Consider the following 16,902-nt stretch of genomic DNA (forward strand, 5'->3'; position numbering starts at 1 on the left):
ACGGTGAAATCGGAGGACAAGAAGTGACAAGCGAGTGCTGGACCACACAATGTGACCACAGAACAAGATGCGTGGTCCAAATGGACGGTTTAGTTTCATCTGTAATGTTCGTTCTATACTGGAACGATGCAACATTCGATTACTGCGCCCTACTTTACTTTGCTTCGTTACCCAAATTCTCTATACACTTTACAATTCGGTGGCAAAACTGCATTCAGAACACTCCTATATACAGTCAACTACACATCTCAGCGTTTTAAATTTTTGTAGTTATGGAACATTTCTTATGGATCAACTAGTAACACGTCAAAGTCTGCGTATTACTTGTTCCAAGCATTTCATCATTAACACACAATGGTATCAGGAACACGGACAGTCGGTTTTTGTGGCCAATGGAATATCACTTGTCTTATATCATACGGTATCAAAGCAGTAAAGATATATAACAGTTATCTACTTATTATCGCCTGCGACTTTCTTCTAAACAAGTAATTCTTTTTTCTACCTAAGAGAAGAAAGTCACTAAATTGTATATCGCTTCTACGTACATGTAACTACCTTTCTTTTGTTCACCTTTACTATTAATATATTTCAATGCCGAGAGATATATGCAAAGAAGTCTGACGGCGACTAATGCCGCAATCTGTCTTCGCTGACTTTGCTAAGATGACGTGACGCCTTCCATGATTTTACTCCAGTTTACCCTGAAATGATTATTGATGTTCTTGGACGACAAATTAGCTTTAATAAAACAGCTTTTCTGAAAATTATATATCAGTTTGGAGCACTACATGAAAGAATATCCAGATTGCTCTAAAATTTCCAATTTACGCACAGTCGCCGATTTCCGACATATTTGATCGAAATGCCCAGTAAGTGATTGTAGGGGCGTGATACTTTATTACACAGAAAAGACACCCAATCAGTCCGATGTGCTATGCCTTCAAAAAAGTACTGGGTAGCAATTAAACATTCCTCAGCGTAATTTGGTAAAAACTGACACACTTGTGTCATTTACAGCTCACACATCAGTTCTTGGATGTTCATAAATCGCGTGCTGAATCTCAGCAATTTCAGTCTCTTGGTATGACTCGTTCCTTAACTTTATCTTGTTCACCAGTTGTTACGACTTGAAGCGATCGTATCCTCATTTTCAGAAACTCACGCCAGGTTTATTTTCTTTCCCTTCTTCCACTTTCCTTTATTGCCCGTTCTTCTGATTTTACACACAAACATAACGTCCATACAACGGTTTTCTAATTGCATTTATCCGTTATTTCTGTTTATTTTTCCTTTTTGTTATTTATGAGGATAGTCGACACGTTTTTTGTGTAAAAGTATGAGCAATCCAGAAAGCTAGTCATACTGGTATTTATCGCGATCAATTTCAATAAAAATTAATAAAGTTTTATCTGTCGTAAAGTGGAAAAAATGTAATGAAACAAATTATTAAATGAATAAAAATTTGGTTGATTGCACCATAAATTCACAGAGAACATAATTTATGTCTAAACAGAGAAAATACGTATCTTTGGGCAAGATTGTCTTCGGAGGTTATTGGCATCATGTAGGGCGGGGGGACAGTGTAACATAACAGTCGCGACACTCCGTCCCTGTTTTGTTACCCACAGCGATTGCAGCGCACCAAGCGGCCAGGAAGTTGTCCTGTTGAGTTCGGCGATATCTTGTGAAAGCGAAAGTGAATCTTAATTGTTTATATTGACCTGTAGAATAGTTTTTACAAACGGAAGAGTCTGCAGCGAAATAAACTGCAGCAAAAACAAGAAGACACTACATTTGCCTTTTTCTTAGGTTTTTTAACGACCCTAGGAGGTGTGAACCGCTACGTTACAGAACAATTTACTTACGATTTTCTTGTAACCTACAGATATTTACTGGAGAATGTCGTGTTCTTTAAGAGGAAAACAATTGCTAGTAAACAGCAGAAAACCTGACATATTGCAGAAAGCAGTCGTATATCTACTCAAAAACGTGAAGTTTTCTTCGCTTCACTTCGAGTCTAATCAGTGAATGTGGAGCATAGGTAACGTGTGTATGGAATGAAATACCTACATTACTTAACGCAGCGCCGGCCTTTGTGGCCGAGCGGTTCGAGGCGCTTCAGTCTGAAACCGCGCAACCGCTACGGTCGCAGTTTCGAATCCTGCCTGGGGCAGGGAAGTGTGTGATATCCTTAGGTTGGTTAGGTTTAAGTAGTTCTAAGTTCTAGGGGACTGATGACCTCAGATGTTTAGTCCCATAGTGCTCAGAGCCATTTGAACTTAACGCAGCAGACAAGCTATCACAACTGTAGCTGAAGAAACAACCACACAGGCGTGATAATAAAACATGCAGTAAAACTGCTTTCCAACACAGAAGAAACCTTCCACAATTGTTTTACGTCATAAATGGCAAGAATTTGCAACACGTTCGCTTTTGAAACAAAAGTACTTATATTCACAAAAATATTTATTTATTAGAAAATCGAGTGAAGTGTAACACTGTGCGAAGCATTAAGATCCCTAAGAAGTTCTTACAAGTAATAATAGACAACAAAAGAAATATATTCTTCTCATGCACGAAATATTTGTTTATATTCTCTTGTTTTCGGAGGAGTAACCTGCAACTATACACATATTCGAAAGTATTTCTTCATCATTAAGTTGTTGCTAATGTCACTGAATCGAGGCGATTCTGCTGTGTTTACATGTATTTGATGATCATTCGTGTATTTGATGATCATAACGCTTGGAATGCAAAACTTTAATAAGTATTCCCTAATTAACTAGAAAAATGATTAAAAACAAACTTCAGTTTTACGGCTGCTTTCTCCACGCTTGGGGCGCTGATGTTGAACCAACCGTCAGATGGTAAAGTTTTCACAGCAATGAGTGTCGCGACTGTATACTTTGAAACGCCCCCTTAGAACAATTATACATGACTGTGCTTAAACTGACACACAATATTTTTAGCGCAACGCAATCTGACTTTCAGAAATCCCCACAAAAAAATGGCCCTGACTAACATTAACCTATACCATTCACAAATCACTTACCTCACAAAAACCTTCATTACTCGAACTACTGCAATACAGCGAGCGCCACTACTGCCAGCTAAATAAAAGATTCAAACTACGGAAGGCACTAACTACTGATAGGCATAGTTATCAAATGAAAGATTTTAATAGAGAACAAACAATGTATTTACCTTAACAATCATAATACATCCAGTGTTACAAATTTCAAAACTCCGCCATCTCTCTCCCCACATCCACCACTGCTGGCGGCTAACCTCCAACTGCGCAACGCTACGCGCTGTTCACATCCAGCTGCCGCTGCCCAACACTACAGTGGCAGACAAAAATGCAAACTAGCCACAGGCCAGTGATTTTCATATAGAGCGCTACGTAACGTTGCCAATAAGAAAACATAAACAGCCTACTTACATAAAGAAAACATAAACAGCCTACTTACATAGCCCCCATGCTCCCCACAAAAAAAATTTACAAATTGTTTTGGGCACTGGGCAATACATATTTGTTAAAATTTTTCATAATCGTAATTACAATAACAAAGAAATCAAATGCACACACTTATTGATACAATGTTGGTCAAAAGCTAAAATTTTCCCACAGTCCATAAAGATAGTCCTGATCATTCGTCATAATAATAATTACAGTTTTTTTTCCAAAGTCTCATTAGTAAAAGAAATTGCACACAGAAGTAGTGGATTTCCATGCAGTCTTGAAGAAGTAGTGTTGTCCTTCCAACGGAAAGACAGTGCTGACTCTTGACATGCAGACAGGTAATGGGCCACAACAGAGCAAAGCCACAGCAGAGTCATTCGGAGTTTTGAAGAATATTGGTAGGTAGGTCATCACAGAGCAGACCCACTGTAGTCCTGGTAGAGATTATGGTATTGGTGGGCCACCAGAGGTGCAGACCCACTGTAGTCCTGGTAGAGATTGTGGTATTGGTGGGTCATCAAAGGTGCAAACCCTCTTCAGTCCTTGTAGAAATAATGGTATTGGTGGGTCATCAAAGATGCAGACCCACTGTAGTCCTTGTAGTGATGGCCAGCAGCCATCTGTTGTGACTGTGCAGGTGCACAATCACCATTGAAGAGTCTTGCGGATAATATAGCAAATCCATAAACCACCACTTGTGCACTCACAAAGTTGTTTTTTTTTTTTTTGTCCTTTGAACCAGCAATGCCGTTATCCAGTCCCTTGCTGAATTATTAACACACGTGCAAACACTGAGTCCCTACTTCTCACATATTGTCCATATACTATGACCAACAGAAACGTGTGCAGTGAAATGGAACTTACAAGTTAATAATATGATGAACTGGTGTCAATTACAATTTTATAACATAAGAATACAATAACAAAGGTACAAAATACATCATTAAAACATAACAATACAGATAACATTTGTAGTAATACAGGCTTTACAAAAGAATTGAAATAACATATACATCAGTGTTACAGGAATTATTACATGAGTACATACATGAAAGATCAGAATAATTATTGAAACATCAACTTCACACATGAGCATTAAAACAGAACAGAATAAATAATGTCTAAAGATCTTTACAAAGTAAATAACATATTATTAATGCAAAGTATATTTGAGGATAACAGTATTCCTCATCATAGTGAATGTAGCTTCGTATTAGAAGAGAAAAAATTCTATGAAACAGTACACAGAGTCAGGAAACAAACAAATACACAAGGGTACACAAACACATAGTGGGATAACACAAAAGGAAAGGACAAGGTTTGTTCTCAGTGTAACATTCGGTACTGCAGTTCAACCTAAAACTTCATTCCATAGATCTCTCATCTTATTTCAACCTTTGCTTCCACCAAAAAAAATCCTATCCAAGCATGCTTTCTGTATTTTTCTCGTATAACCTCACAGTGCATTTCTTCAAATTCATCGCAACTCATTCTCTTATATGCTACCCCCTCTTAAGCTAACTTAATTCTACTGAGCTCAGATGCTAAACTAAGGGACGAGGCAATGCAGCAGCACAAAACAATTAACACAAACAGCAATGACAAAAAAATTCAAATTGGCAAAGTAAGCAACAATATTACAACTAATATAAGGCAATGAGCAGCAAACAAGAAAAATAAATCAGTTGTAAACTGGCTTAGCAGAGTAACACAAAGTCAAATTCAGTAACACTATGTCTGGCAAACAGCGGCAGCAACTTATATCTAAACATGACATAGCTCAAGCAAAAAAAACATTACACTAAAGACAATAATGCAGATAAGGGAAATGTATATTCACATCTTAATGTCTATGTAATTAAAGTGGTGCACCACAACTTATTCTACGAAAAATATTACCAAGTACTTGAAAAGAAAATTCTGTATGCAATTCTTGTGAAGGGAAATGTGTTTTTGTGCTCCTTCGTTTTTTTTTAAATACATCAAAGTTATTCTTTTTTTCTGGATCTGTAGGCATAAAATATTTATATTAGTACATCAATAAAATTTTATTTTAACCAATGCTGCTGCAGCTAGAACTAGATATTAAACAAAATAGGCAAAGCAAGGCATGAAACGTCATTCACTAGCCATATGGCATTTCATAATGCAATAAACAATCTTTCAAGTAGCAAGACAATAGACACGAAATGTTTCTCATCATTTCATTTCAGTAAATATCATAAATTAAGAACTCTACAGTGAAATCATGTTTTCAAGTTTGAGGGTGTGGTATTTACGACGCTTTCTACAAAGGAATGTCAATAGCAAGGATAATTGCCTCCCCCTTTTTTTCTGCCTGTGCCGCTGAAAAGGCACACACTATTGGCTTTTTCTTTTTTCGGGCGTCTGCCGCCCAGCTGGGTACCCATGACGCATAACCTGCAGGTGGTCACTTAACTTTCTTACGGAAATGTTTACGACAGCAGTTTCTGCTACAGTGACAGTCTCATATACAAAATTTCATAGGTCCAGAATTTGCGTTGGAAATGTGTAGAAACAAAATCTTAAGAATATAACAGTGTCCAAAGAATTTTCGCCTGCATTGTGATACATTCACGCATTTACAGACATTTCATAACACTTAAAGTACGATTCTTGGTTTCCAACATCCTTTTTCACAAGTCAGAGTCCCTAACCACTATTCATTACTCCTTACCTTATTACACATATACATATTCATCAACACGTCTTCAATATTCATCATAATAAATACGTAGCATAATCAAATTCCTCATATAGCATCAGCTTATTGATCATAAACATACCGCAACAGCATAATACACATAGTCATCGTAATAATAACATCATAACACCTCAAGTCAACTCTCAAAATCGTCGTAGGTTCCTCCAATAATGTCAAAACCTAAAAAAAATTCTCTGCTCATTTCAGTAGTGTCATCTACCTGAAACGTACTTTAAAAATCATGATCTCATACCAAATACATCATTCAAAGCTCTCATAGTATCACAATGGTTCTGGAAAAATATGAACAATTCACACAGTACAGACAAAATACAGTTTCATGTGTCACTGATGTAAAAAAAGTTTATCTCTCAGTTAAATGATCAGATAGCTGTGTAATTTATGTGTTAGAGGAATATGGTACCGATGTGTAAAGTTGTATAAGCAAATACCATATTAGCTAGGGCTCCTTGTGCTTGCCAAACACATGGTACACAATGTAAGTGTGTACCCCCCTGAGGATTAATGTAATTATACCCTCAGATGTTACAGATTACAGCAATGGAATGAAATGTATCATGGAAAACTTTCTTTGTAATTCAAAAATCTTTAAAAATAAATGTTTTAAGTACAAAATTAATCACTGAAATGCGTGTCCTGTAGCGCTAAATGTGCATCTTGTTGTAAGATAATCTCTGTGGAAGTGTCGTAGTTATTTTCCTCCGAAAGCTAAGTTCTGCAGAAGCCAATGTACTTACCTCATGATAAACAAAAGTGAAATACTTTGCGTATAGATATCTTAGTTATTGTAATTATGAAAAATTTTATCAAATTATTATTGGCCACTGCCCAAAACAATTTGTAAAATTTTTTGTGGGGAGCATGGGGGCTATGTAAGTAGGCTGTTTATGTTTTCTTATTGGCAACGTTACCTGTCAGCATGTCAAGAGTCAGCACTGTCTTTCCGTTGGAAGGACAACACTACTTCTTCAAGACTGCATGGAAATCCACTACTTCCGTGTGCATTTTCTTTTACTACTCAGACTTTGAGAAAAAAAACACTGTAATTTTACTGTGATTGATGATCAAGACTGTCTTTATGGGACTGTGAGAAAATTTTAGCTTTTGACCAACATTGTATCAATATGTGTGTGCACTTGATATCTTTGTTATTGTAATTATGAAAAATTTTATCAAATCATTATTGGCCACTGCCCAAAACAATTTGTAAAATTTTTTGTGGGGAGCATGGGGGCTATGTAAGTAGGCTGTTTATGTTTTCTTATTGGCAACGTTATGTAGTGCTCTGTATGAAAATCACTGGCTGTGCTGTGTGCAGTCTGTGGCTAGTTTGCATTGTTGTCTGCCATTGTAGTGTTGGGCAGCGGCAGCTGGATGTGAACAGCGCGTAGCGTTGCGCAGTTGGAGGTGAGCCGCCAGCAGTGGTGGATGTGGGGAGAGAGATGGTGGAGTTTTGAAATTTGTAATACTGGATGGCATGGACTGCTATATATATTATGATTATTAAGGTAAATACATTGTTTGTTCTCTATTAAAATCGTTCATTTGCTAACTATGCCTATCAGTAGTTAGTGCCTTCAGTAGTTTGAATCTTTTATTTAGCTGGCAGTAGTGGCGCTCGCTGTATTGCAGTAGTTCGAGTAACGAAGATTTTTGGTGAGGTAAGTGATTTGTGAAAGGTACAGGTTAATGTTAGTCAGGGCCATTCCTTTGTAGGGATTTCTGAAAGTCAGATTGCGTTGCGCTAAAAATATTGTGTGTCAGTTTAAGCACAGTCTTGTATAAATGTTCAAAGGGAACGTTTCAACTTTATGTTAGATTGTGGCGAGGAATTGTTATGAGTCGGTTCTGTGAAGTCTTAGCGTATGTACACTATTCGTTGTGAATGGTGAAATTATTAATTTGGACTAGAGAGCGATGTCACTGAAATTATTTCAGGTATGTCTGTATGCAAGGAGACATCGTAATAAACATACATCAACAAATAATTAGTTTTCAGTCATTTCAAGAAGCAAACCCGGTCCTCTCTATTGGGCAGTAAAGCATGGATAGTTACAGTCCCTGAACACTTCAGTCATCATAAAGATAAGTAGATATTGAATTTTTCTACAACTGCAACTCAGTGGCCTACTTTTATATTGCTAGACAGTGATGCTTCACTAAATTTGCATTACAATTTTTGCCGATTGTTGTCAGTATAATACATTCTAATACAAAATAAACGACCTACCTCGAAGCAATTACCCGAGTGGGACGGTAACCGATAGCTGTGATGTACAATGATTACAATTTCAGAAAAAAATAGATGATTATTCTTAGAAGCCTTCGTTTTTGCAGCTTGTATTTTTCGTTCCTCTCCATCTGTTACTGACCAAGTCTAGTTGCCTTAAAGTACAGTTTGGTAGTGCCATTATTTGGTAAAGCCTTGTTGGGATTTCTTTCCTGGCCATTTTATTCAGTGATCCGTGAATGTTCCCATTAATATAATTGAATTTTTTAATTTTTTTCGGTGTGTATTTTCGTTTGCGAAGGTGATACTTCACAAGAAACTGAATTAATTCACTCCTATTCTATGATAATTTATTACATTTTCGTTTGGGATCGAATCCTGATTTTTAAAAGCCATGAGTTTGTTTTTTTAGATCGAGGTTGTCTTGGCAGTTATATTTCATCTATTAATTATTGTTTGGTGGGTGCCCTCACCGCCAGCTATAAGAAGTTGGTCATCAGTAAAGAGTTTTATCATTAGGTAATTTCGTTGGTTTAAGTTATGGGTGCAAAACTCTATTTCTTTCATCCGTAGTCCCAATATTTCATCTGCATAGATATGAAAAAGTTCCCGAGACAAACTGCATCCTTCTCGTTACACTATATTTGCTACAATTCTAACATTCTCCGGCAATGACAACTTTGCGGTCCTCATATATTTGTTGGTGTTAGACTTGTCCTGTCTAATATTTTCCGACAACATTCTCATAACTAAATTATCAAAGGCTTTCACGTGTCGACCGGGTGGCCGAGCGGTTCTAGGCGCTACAGTCTGGACACGCGCGACCGCTACGGTCGCAGGTTCGAATCCTGCCTCGGGCGTGGATGTGTGTGCTGTCCTTAGGTTAGCTATGTTTAAGTAGTTCTAAATTCTAGGGGACTGATGACCTCAGAAGTTAAGTCCCATAGTGCTCAGAGCCATTTGAACCATTTTTATAATTCTCGCAGTATTTCCCACTTTCTTTCTTAAATATAGCTGTTACTGTGGCTCATTTCCAGCTTGCGAAATTTCTCTCCTTGCCCAGCCTTTGATAAAGCAGAGAAGGAACCTAGATTTCATAGGAGACGCATATGTGATCAGTTCGTTGTACGTTTTATGGACAAACGAACAGTGTGAAACAGACACATGAGTTATCAAATTGACCAGCGTGAGGTCTAGTTTTACAGAGAAAGATTTAAATGCTTGAAAGCAATCAGAGAAATTGAGAAAAACAAAATTAGTGATTTGAGGGAAATTTCTTTCCGAATTTTCATATTCAAACAAATAATGGGAACTGTACGAATGGAGTCTTAGATTGACCAATGTGGGGTCTAGTTTTGCAAGGAAAGATTTAGTTGTCTGAAAGTAATCACGGTAACCAAGATTATCTTAATTAGTGATTTGAAGGAAAATTGAAACATTTCAAGGACGGATGTTGCTAGTTATGTAAATGAAGTCTCGAAAGTCCAACTATTCAAGGCCTAGCTGTTTCGCACATTGGTGTGATATTTAATTGCGAATAAAAAATTTTTAAAAAACATCAGTTTTGTAAATTGATTTGTCTAAAAGTAAGAAATAAAATAGATTACAGAAATATTGGGCGTGCCTTTGAACGATGCTTGCAGTCATATTGAGCAAATTGTGAGCCGTTTGGGTATTTGAAGTTCAACGGTTAACGCAGAATGTTAGAATTTTGAAGAGGACTAGAAGATATAAGATTCCACTGTGAGCACTACAGTTTCTTCGCACTGTCGTCTTACGTAACACTCTGTTTATGAACTAAGGGGTTCTCCTCAGGACTGGAGCCACTTTTGAATGTGGTTAGGCGCTCTCGTTACCAGTTTTTCCACATAAACACACTCTCCGTCCAAAAACGCCTTGGAAGGCCCAACAGTACCGACCGACCGCCGCGCCATTCGGAGCTGATAGCCGTCACTGGTCTCTCCATCCCAAAAGTCCTCGGAAGGCCCAACGGTATCGACCGACCGCCGTGTCATTGCAGCCGATACGCGTCACTGGATGTGGATATGGAGGGGCATATGGTCAGCCCTTCGCTCTCCCTGCCTTTGTCAACTTTCGTGACCGATGCCGCTAGTTTTCGGTCAAGTAGCTGCTCAATTGGCCGCACAAGGGCTGAGCAGACTCTGACGATCACCCATCCAAGAACTAGCCAAGCCGGGACCGCTTAACTTCGGTGATCTGATGGGAACCAGTATTAAAACTGTAGCAGGCCCGTTGGCAATTTGTCCAGATAAATCAGTGGGATACTGTATCAATCCTCCACAGCGGCCTCCATAGTGCTCTGTACGATCTCTGGTGGGACCGGACGATGCAAACCAAATGTTTTAGCACAGCCTATGGATTCTCAATGCAGTTGAGATATGGAGGACTTTCCATCCGCTGATTCTGTGGTCCACTAGGAAGGTGTTCACAAGATTGACACAACTGAGGCGCGAATTGTCGATCACCAGAATGGATCCCGCTACAATATGTTGACTAAGTAGAGCCACAATGCAAGCGAGGATATCGTCCCGATATTTCACATGACTCATCCTCCCATCACCCCCAACCAGATATCCTGTGGTCATACATGTTTCCATCGCAAGACATGACTGGACGGCCTTGAAAATGGCGCCAGTCTACGACACAGTTAGGGTGTAAACATTGTTCTCGTTGCCTAGGCACAAGAATATCGTATTGTCATGGTGCAGACTGATACGGGTATCATCAGAAAAGAGCGATGTGTCCCACTGATACCAGGTTCACAAAGAGTGGTTTCGAGCGCATTCGACACGAGCCCCTCTCCGAAACCAATTTAGAGAAGGAACCTTGAGAAGTCTTTGGCGCTTAGTCCCAGGTCATGGTGCATATTTCGTCTCGATTGTGTTCACAGTAGCGCTCCTGTACCTGTATGGAACTGCCGCCACAGACGTTTAGCGTTGAGTTGGGGGTTTCTGCTTGCTTTTACACGCCGATATCCGTCCTGCGCACCTGTTGTTTTCCCGCAGCCACTTCTATGACGATCCTTAACTGAACCTGTCGCTAGATTTTTGTTCCAGATTCTACAGACATACTTTGTGTCACAGCAACATTCGCTGTAACGTCCATTTGTCTCCTCCCGCGCACCGTTGCAGTGACAATAAGGAGCCTCTGATAGTATGTTGTTGTTGCCCAAACCATCCTGAAGCACTACATCTCTCGTAATGACACACAGCACAAGTTCTGCAATGTTTACAGGTGGCACAATTACCACAGACTGCACATACTGTTCCCTCACGATAGCAACATGGATCGTTTTCCCTAGAATTACATTACAAACTAATGTAGTGATATCGTAACGTACACTACAGGCCATTAAAATTGCTACACCAAGAGGAAAAGCAGATGATAAACGGGCATTCATTGGACAAATATATTATACTAGAACTGACATGTGATTACATTTTCAAGCAGTTTGGGTGCACAGATCCTGAGAAATGAGTACCCAGAAGAACCACCTCTGGCCGTAATAACGGCCTTGAAATGCCTGGGCATTTAGTCAAACAGAGCTTGGATGGCGTGTACAGGTACAGCTGCCCATGTAGCTTCAACACGATACCACAGTTCATCAAGAGTAGTGACTGGTGTATTGTGACGAGCCAGTTGCTCGGCTACCATTGACCAGACGTTTTCAATTGGTGAGAGATCTGGAGAATGTGCTGGCCAGGGCAGCAGCCGAACATTTTCTGTGTCCAGAAAGGCCCGTACAGGACCTACAACATGCGGTCGTGCATTATCCTGCTGAAATGTAGGGTTTCACAGGGATCGAATGAGGGTCGAGCCACGGGTCGTAACACATCTGAAATGTAACGTCCACTGCTCAAAGTGCCGTCAATGCGAACAAGAGGTGACCGAGACGTGTAACCAGTGGCACCCCATACCATCACGCCGGGTGATACGCCAGTATGGCGATGACGAATACACGCTTCCAATGTGCGTTCACCACGATGTCGCCAAACACGGATGCGACATCATCATGCTGTAAACAGAACCTGGATTCATCCGACAAAATGACGTTTTGCCATTCGTGTACCCAGGTTCTTCGTTGAGTACACCATCGCAGGCGCTCCTGTCTGTGATGCAGCGGCAAGGGTAACCGCAGCCGTGGTCTCCGAGCTGATAGTTCATGGTGCTGTAAACGTCGTCGAACTGTTCGTGCAGATGGTTGTTGTCTTTCAAACGTCCACCTCTGTTGCCTCAGGGATCGAGACGTGGCTGCACGATCCGTTACAGCCATGCGGATAAGATGCCTGTCATCTCGACTGCTGCTGATACGAAGCCGTTGGGATCCAGCACGCCGTTCCGTATTACCCTCCTGAACCCACCGATTCCATATTCTGCTAACAGTCATTAGATCTCGACCAACACGAGCTGCAATGTCGCGATACGATAAACCGCAATCGTGATAGGCTACAATCCGACCTTTATCAAAGTCGGAAACGTGATGGTACGCATTTCTCGTCCTTACACGAGGCATCACAACAACGTTTCACCCGGCAACCCCGGTCAACTGCTGTTTGTGTATGAGAAATCGGTTGGAAACTTTCCTCATGTCAGCACGTTGTAGGTGTCGCCAACGGCGCCAACCTTGTGTGAATGCTCTGAAAAGCAAATTATTTGATCACAATATCCTCTTCCTGTCGGTTAAATTTCGCGTATGTAGCACGTCACTTTAGTGGTGTAGCAATTTTAATGGCCAGTAGTATATTTCTATATCACACAATTATGTAATAAAGTTTCTGCAATATGCAACATTTGTCTGACCACTGCATTTCTTTCTTATTTTCAGAAAACGATTGACGGCTCTAGAGTTTGTTTTTCCCCCATTATTCGTAGCACATCACCATTTCTTTGTGTTTCCTGGAGCTGACAGACGGCGTGGTGTGTGTTGCAGGAGCCGAGCTTGCACGCGGACGAGAAGCGTCCGCGGTCTTGTGGCTGGCCGGCGCCGCCGCCCCCCTCCTCTCGCAGCTCGGAGGAGCTGTCTGCGGACTACGGCTGCAGCCGCAGCTGCGCGGCGCACCTGGCGCCGCAGCTGCAGACAGGTGGCGCGCTACCCGCACAGGTGAGCGGCGGCGCGACAACGGCTCTTATCACAGTCGAGCGTGGCGGCGCTGCGCTAGCCCGAGATGTCTGCAAGCCAGTGTTCCTTGTGGAGCTGCCATCTGCCGTACTGGGAAGATACAGTGCAACGTCTGGAATAATTGCACAAACTAAGTTGACGCTCGGCGCGAAGGCTGATAGGAGCGACTGTAATAATAAGAATTGCCTATACCAGGCGTTCCCAACAAAATTTTCTCGAGGACCCCCTCATCGAGCATGATTGGTACCTTGTCATATCACAGTATCAAGTACCTGAAAAGCCAAATTAAGAGTCTTTTTATACGTTTTCTATATCTGCTACTTAGAAAAAACATTGACATATCCATTATTGAAAAAATATTGCGCTTAAAACTTTTTTAATTTAGCTATCATTGTTATTGTTCAATTTTTGATTACTGCTCAAAACTTTGTCTTCAAATCTGGGTATTTAGTATAACAAACTCCTTAAAAAAATGAAAATTGAGTGTGAACTGAAAATGACAGGAAAGAATTGAAACTGAGTGTATTGGTCTTTCAAGTGTACTACACTTGAGATTACATTGAGTAGACAAGTGTGAAAAATAAGAAAACACAAACTTCGTACAAGGTATTCTTTATCTGAAAAAAATAAAAACAAATAAAAACAGTTACAACAGAGTACTCCATCAGTATACAGTTAGTTTTAATTTTCAGTTCTTAATGAGATGAGTTCAATCTGACCTTTGAGTCCATTATTTCTCAAATGTTAGTTTCCAAACATGAAACTTTCACTCTGAAATCCGACCGCATGTCGAGCCGATTCCTATATTTGTTTTTCATGCAGGAAGCAGTCAAAACAAAAAATCTGTTATCATAAGAAATATATTTAATATAATTTTTATTCTAATAGCATCTTGCGGACCCCTCTGGCATAGCTCACGGACCCCTGGGGGTCCGCGGACCACGTGTTGGGAACCACTGGCCTATACCATCGCTCCCATCAGCTTCCGCGGCGAGTGTCAACTTATTTTGCGCGGATAGGAATTATTTTCGGCAAAGTGTATCGATTTGTGGGCGATTTTTAATCTGAAATGGCAATGGTGTGTTTACACATAGATCACGCCAAGCCCATATTGGTAATCGAGTTAGAGAAAAATAATTATTCAAATAAAAATATTAACACAAAAAACGAACCACCACGAAGGAGTGGGACGGAAATTGGTACCGGTGGATATGATGTACATGTAGAGACAAACAAATGATTACAATTTCAGAAAAAATGAATGATTTATTCAAGGGAAAGAGCTTCACAAATTGAGCAAGTCAATAACGCGTTGGCCCACCTCAGGCCCTTATTGCAAGTAATTATTGGCTTGGCATTCACTGATAAGAGTTGTCAGATGTCTTCCTGAGGGATATCATGCCATCACTTAAAATTTCCGGGCTGATAGGCCGTGGTCGAAGCATAAAACTCTCCCTTAATACTTAGACCACGGCCTATCAGCCCGGAAATTTTAAGTGAAGACAATACCGGCCGTGAAAGGTTACATTGTAGGATATCATGCCAGTCTCTATCCAATTGACAGGTTATATCCTAAAAATCCCGAGCCGGTTGGAGGGCTCTGCCCATAATGCTCGAAGCGTTTTCAATTGGAGGGTTTGGCGAGTACGGTCTGGTATCTCGTTGCCTGGAGTACAGTTGTCTTCAGTGATGAGTCGGGCATCGAACTGAGCCCCGAAGACCAGCGAAGACTTGCCGGGAGATGCTCCGGACCAACCTGACTGCCCAATAGCCAGGAGTGATGGCGATGCCCGTTCTTTTCGTAGACCCCTTTTGTTGTCAACCGCGGCACCTCACGTGGCTGAAGAGTGGCAGATTGTATCTTCTGACAGCCCACCCGCCGGCCATATGGGGCAGTGGGGATAAAATAACAATAAAGAAGAAAAAAATGCCTCGGCCAGGGGTAGTGCAGAACCTACTCCTAACGTAAGCTCTGCAGCAAGTCGCGTTTGACACTGAATGGGAGAGGTCAGGAACAGCACTACGCCTGTAAGATGACCTAATCAACGGCAGCTCTCTTTCAACGCGTATAAATGCAAGGTAGTGCCCGCAATAATAAGAAAAATGGTTCAAATGGCTCTGAGCACTATGGGACTCAACTTCTAAGATCATCAGTCCCCTAGAACTTAGAACTACTTAAACCTAACCAACCTAAGGACATCACACACATCCATGCCCGAGGCAGGATTCCAACCTGCGACCGTAGCGGCCGCACGGTTCCAGATTGTAGCGCCTAGAGCCGCTCGGCCACTCCGGCCGGCAGTAATGAGAAACAACCCGGTAGTATCCGGTTATAAGTTTACTGTTGATCTTTACGAATATGTCACGCAGTTCATTTGCCATGTTAATGGTTTCATCCCTCGCTGCTTGGTGGAACCATTTGATATTCATCAACAAAAAATTCGAACTGTGTATGTTCTGCTTTAATATTGTAAAATATAGGCTACATAATTTGTGTTCTTCATTGATAAGTATTAAACAGTAATATAGGGTGTCCGTAAATGAAGTTACAATTTCAAAATGCTATGGAAAGAGAACAACTGCTCAGAATGACGTCAAATGTGATCAGCAAAAAATGGATGAAAATTTTACCAATAGATGGCGTGTAAGCGTCTTACCCTAAAGGGATCGGTTGCAAATGACAGATGAATTGCAGTCCGATATTACACCATCGGTACTGTTCAATGTGCATGACTGCAGGTATGTCCAACGTTCGGACAATTTCCCGTTCACTGCATGTTTACGCACCACCGCTCGACCTCTCCTTCAGTGCTATGGCCACATCGTCGACAGACGTCGGATCAACTGCTTTTCTCCTCCTGCCACGCTACATTTCAAAAGAACCTTTGCTTTCCAATTTTGTAATCATTTTCCCAAGACCCTCAGCAGACATCGGACCAGTGCCTGTTTTTGTACCGGTGAGTGTACCGAATTTCTGCAGGGCTACTGGCGCAGTCACCGTTCTTTTAACACAGCTTTACCACCAGTGCGCGATACTTCGTGGAGGCAGTCATGTTGGGTGTCTGAGACGCAAACTAAGGAATAGCCATGTGCTGCGCGTCTGTTGGTGTGCATATTCTGACGCTTACAGCGTCATCTACTGATCATATTTTCGTCAGTATTTTTTTCCGTGACGTTTCCCCCTGCGATAATAAAATGCTTTTCAAATCTGACGTCATTCTCAGCAGTGGTTCTATTTCTACAGCGTTTTGAAACTGGAGCTTTAAATATGGGCACCCTGAATGTTAAGTTTGAGTTCTCCGAGCATTTCTGTCGCATTT

The 16,902-nt window shown here is 40.8% G+C and overlaps 1 protein-coding gene across 1 annotated transcript in view; it reads left to right on the forward strand.

Annotated features, from left to right (window-relative positions):
- LOC126160778 (uncharacterized) overlaps window positions 1-16,902 on the forward strand; it is a 324,917-nt gene that overhangs the window by 97,937 nt on the left and 210,078 nt on the right. Inside the window, exon 2 of the mRNA XM_049916929.1 lies at window positions 13,394-13,564. Coding sequence (XP_049772886.1) covers window positions 13,394-13,564 — 171 coding nt within the window. The remainder of the gene's footprint in view (window positions 1-13,393; window positions 13,565-16,902) is intronic.

Source organism: Schistocerca cancellata, chromosome 2, assembly GCF_023864275.1.
Source record: "Schistocerca cancellata isolate TAMUIC-IGC-003103 chromosome 2, iqSchCanc2.1, whole genome shotgun sequence".
Taxonomy (NCBI): domain Eukaryota; kingdom Metazoa; phylum Arthropoda; class Insecta; order Orthoptera; family Acrididae; genus Schistocerca; species Schistocerca cancellata.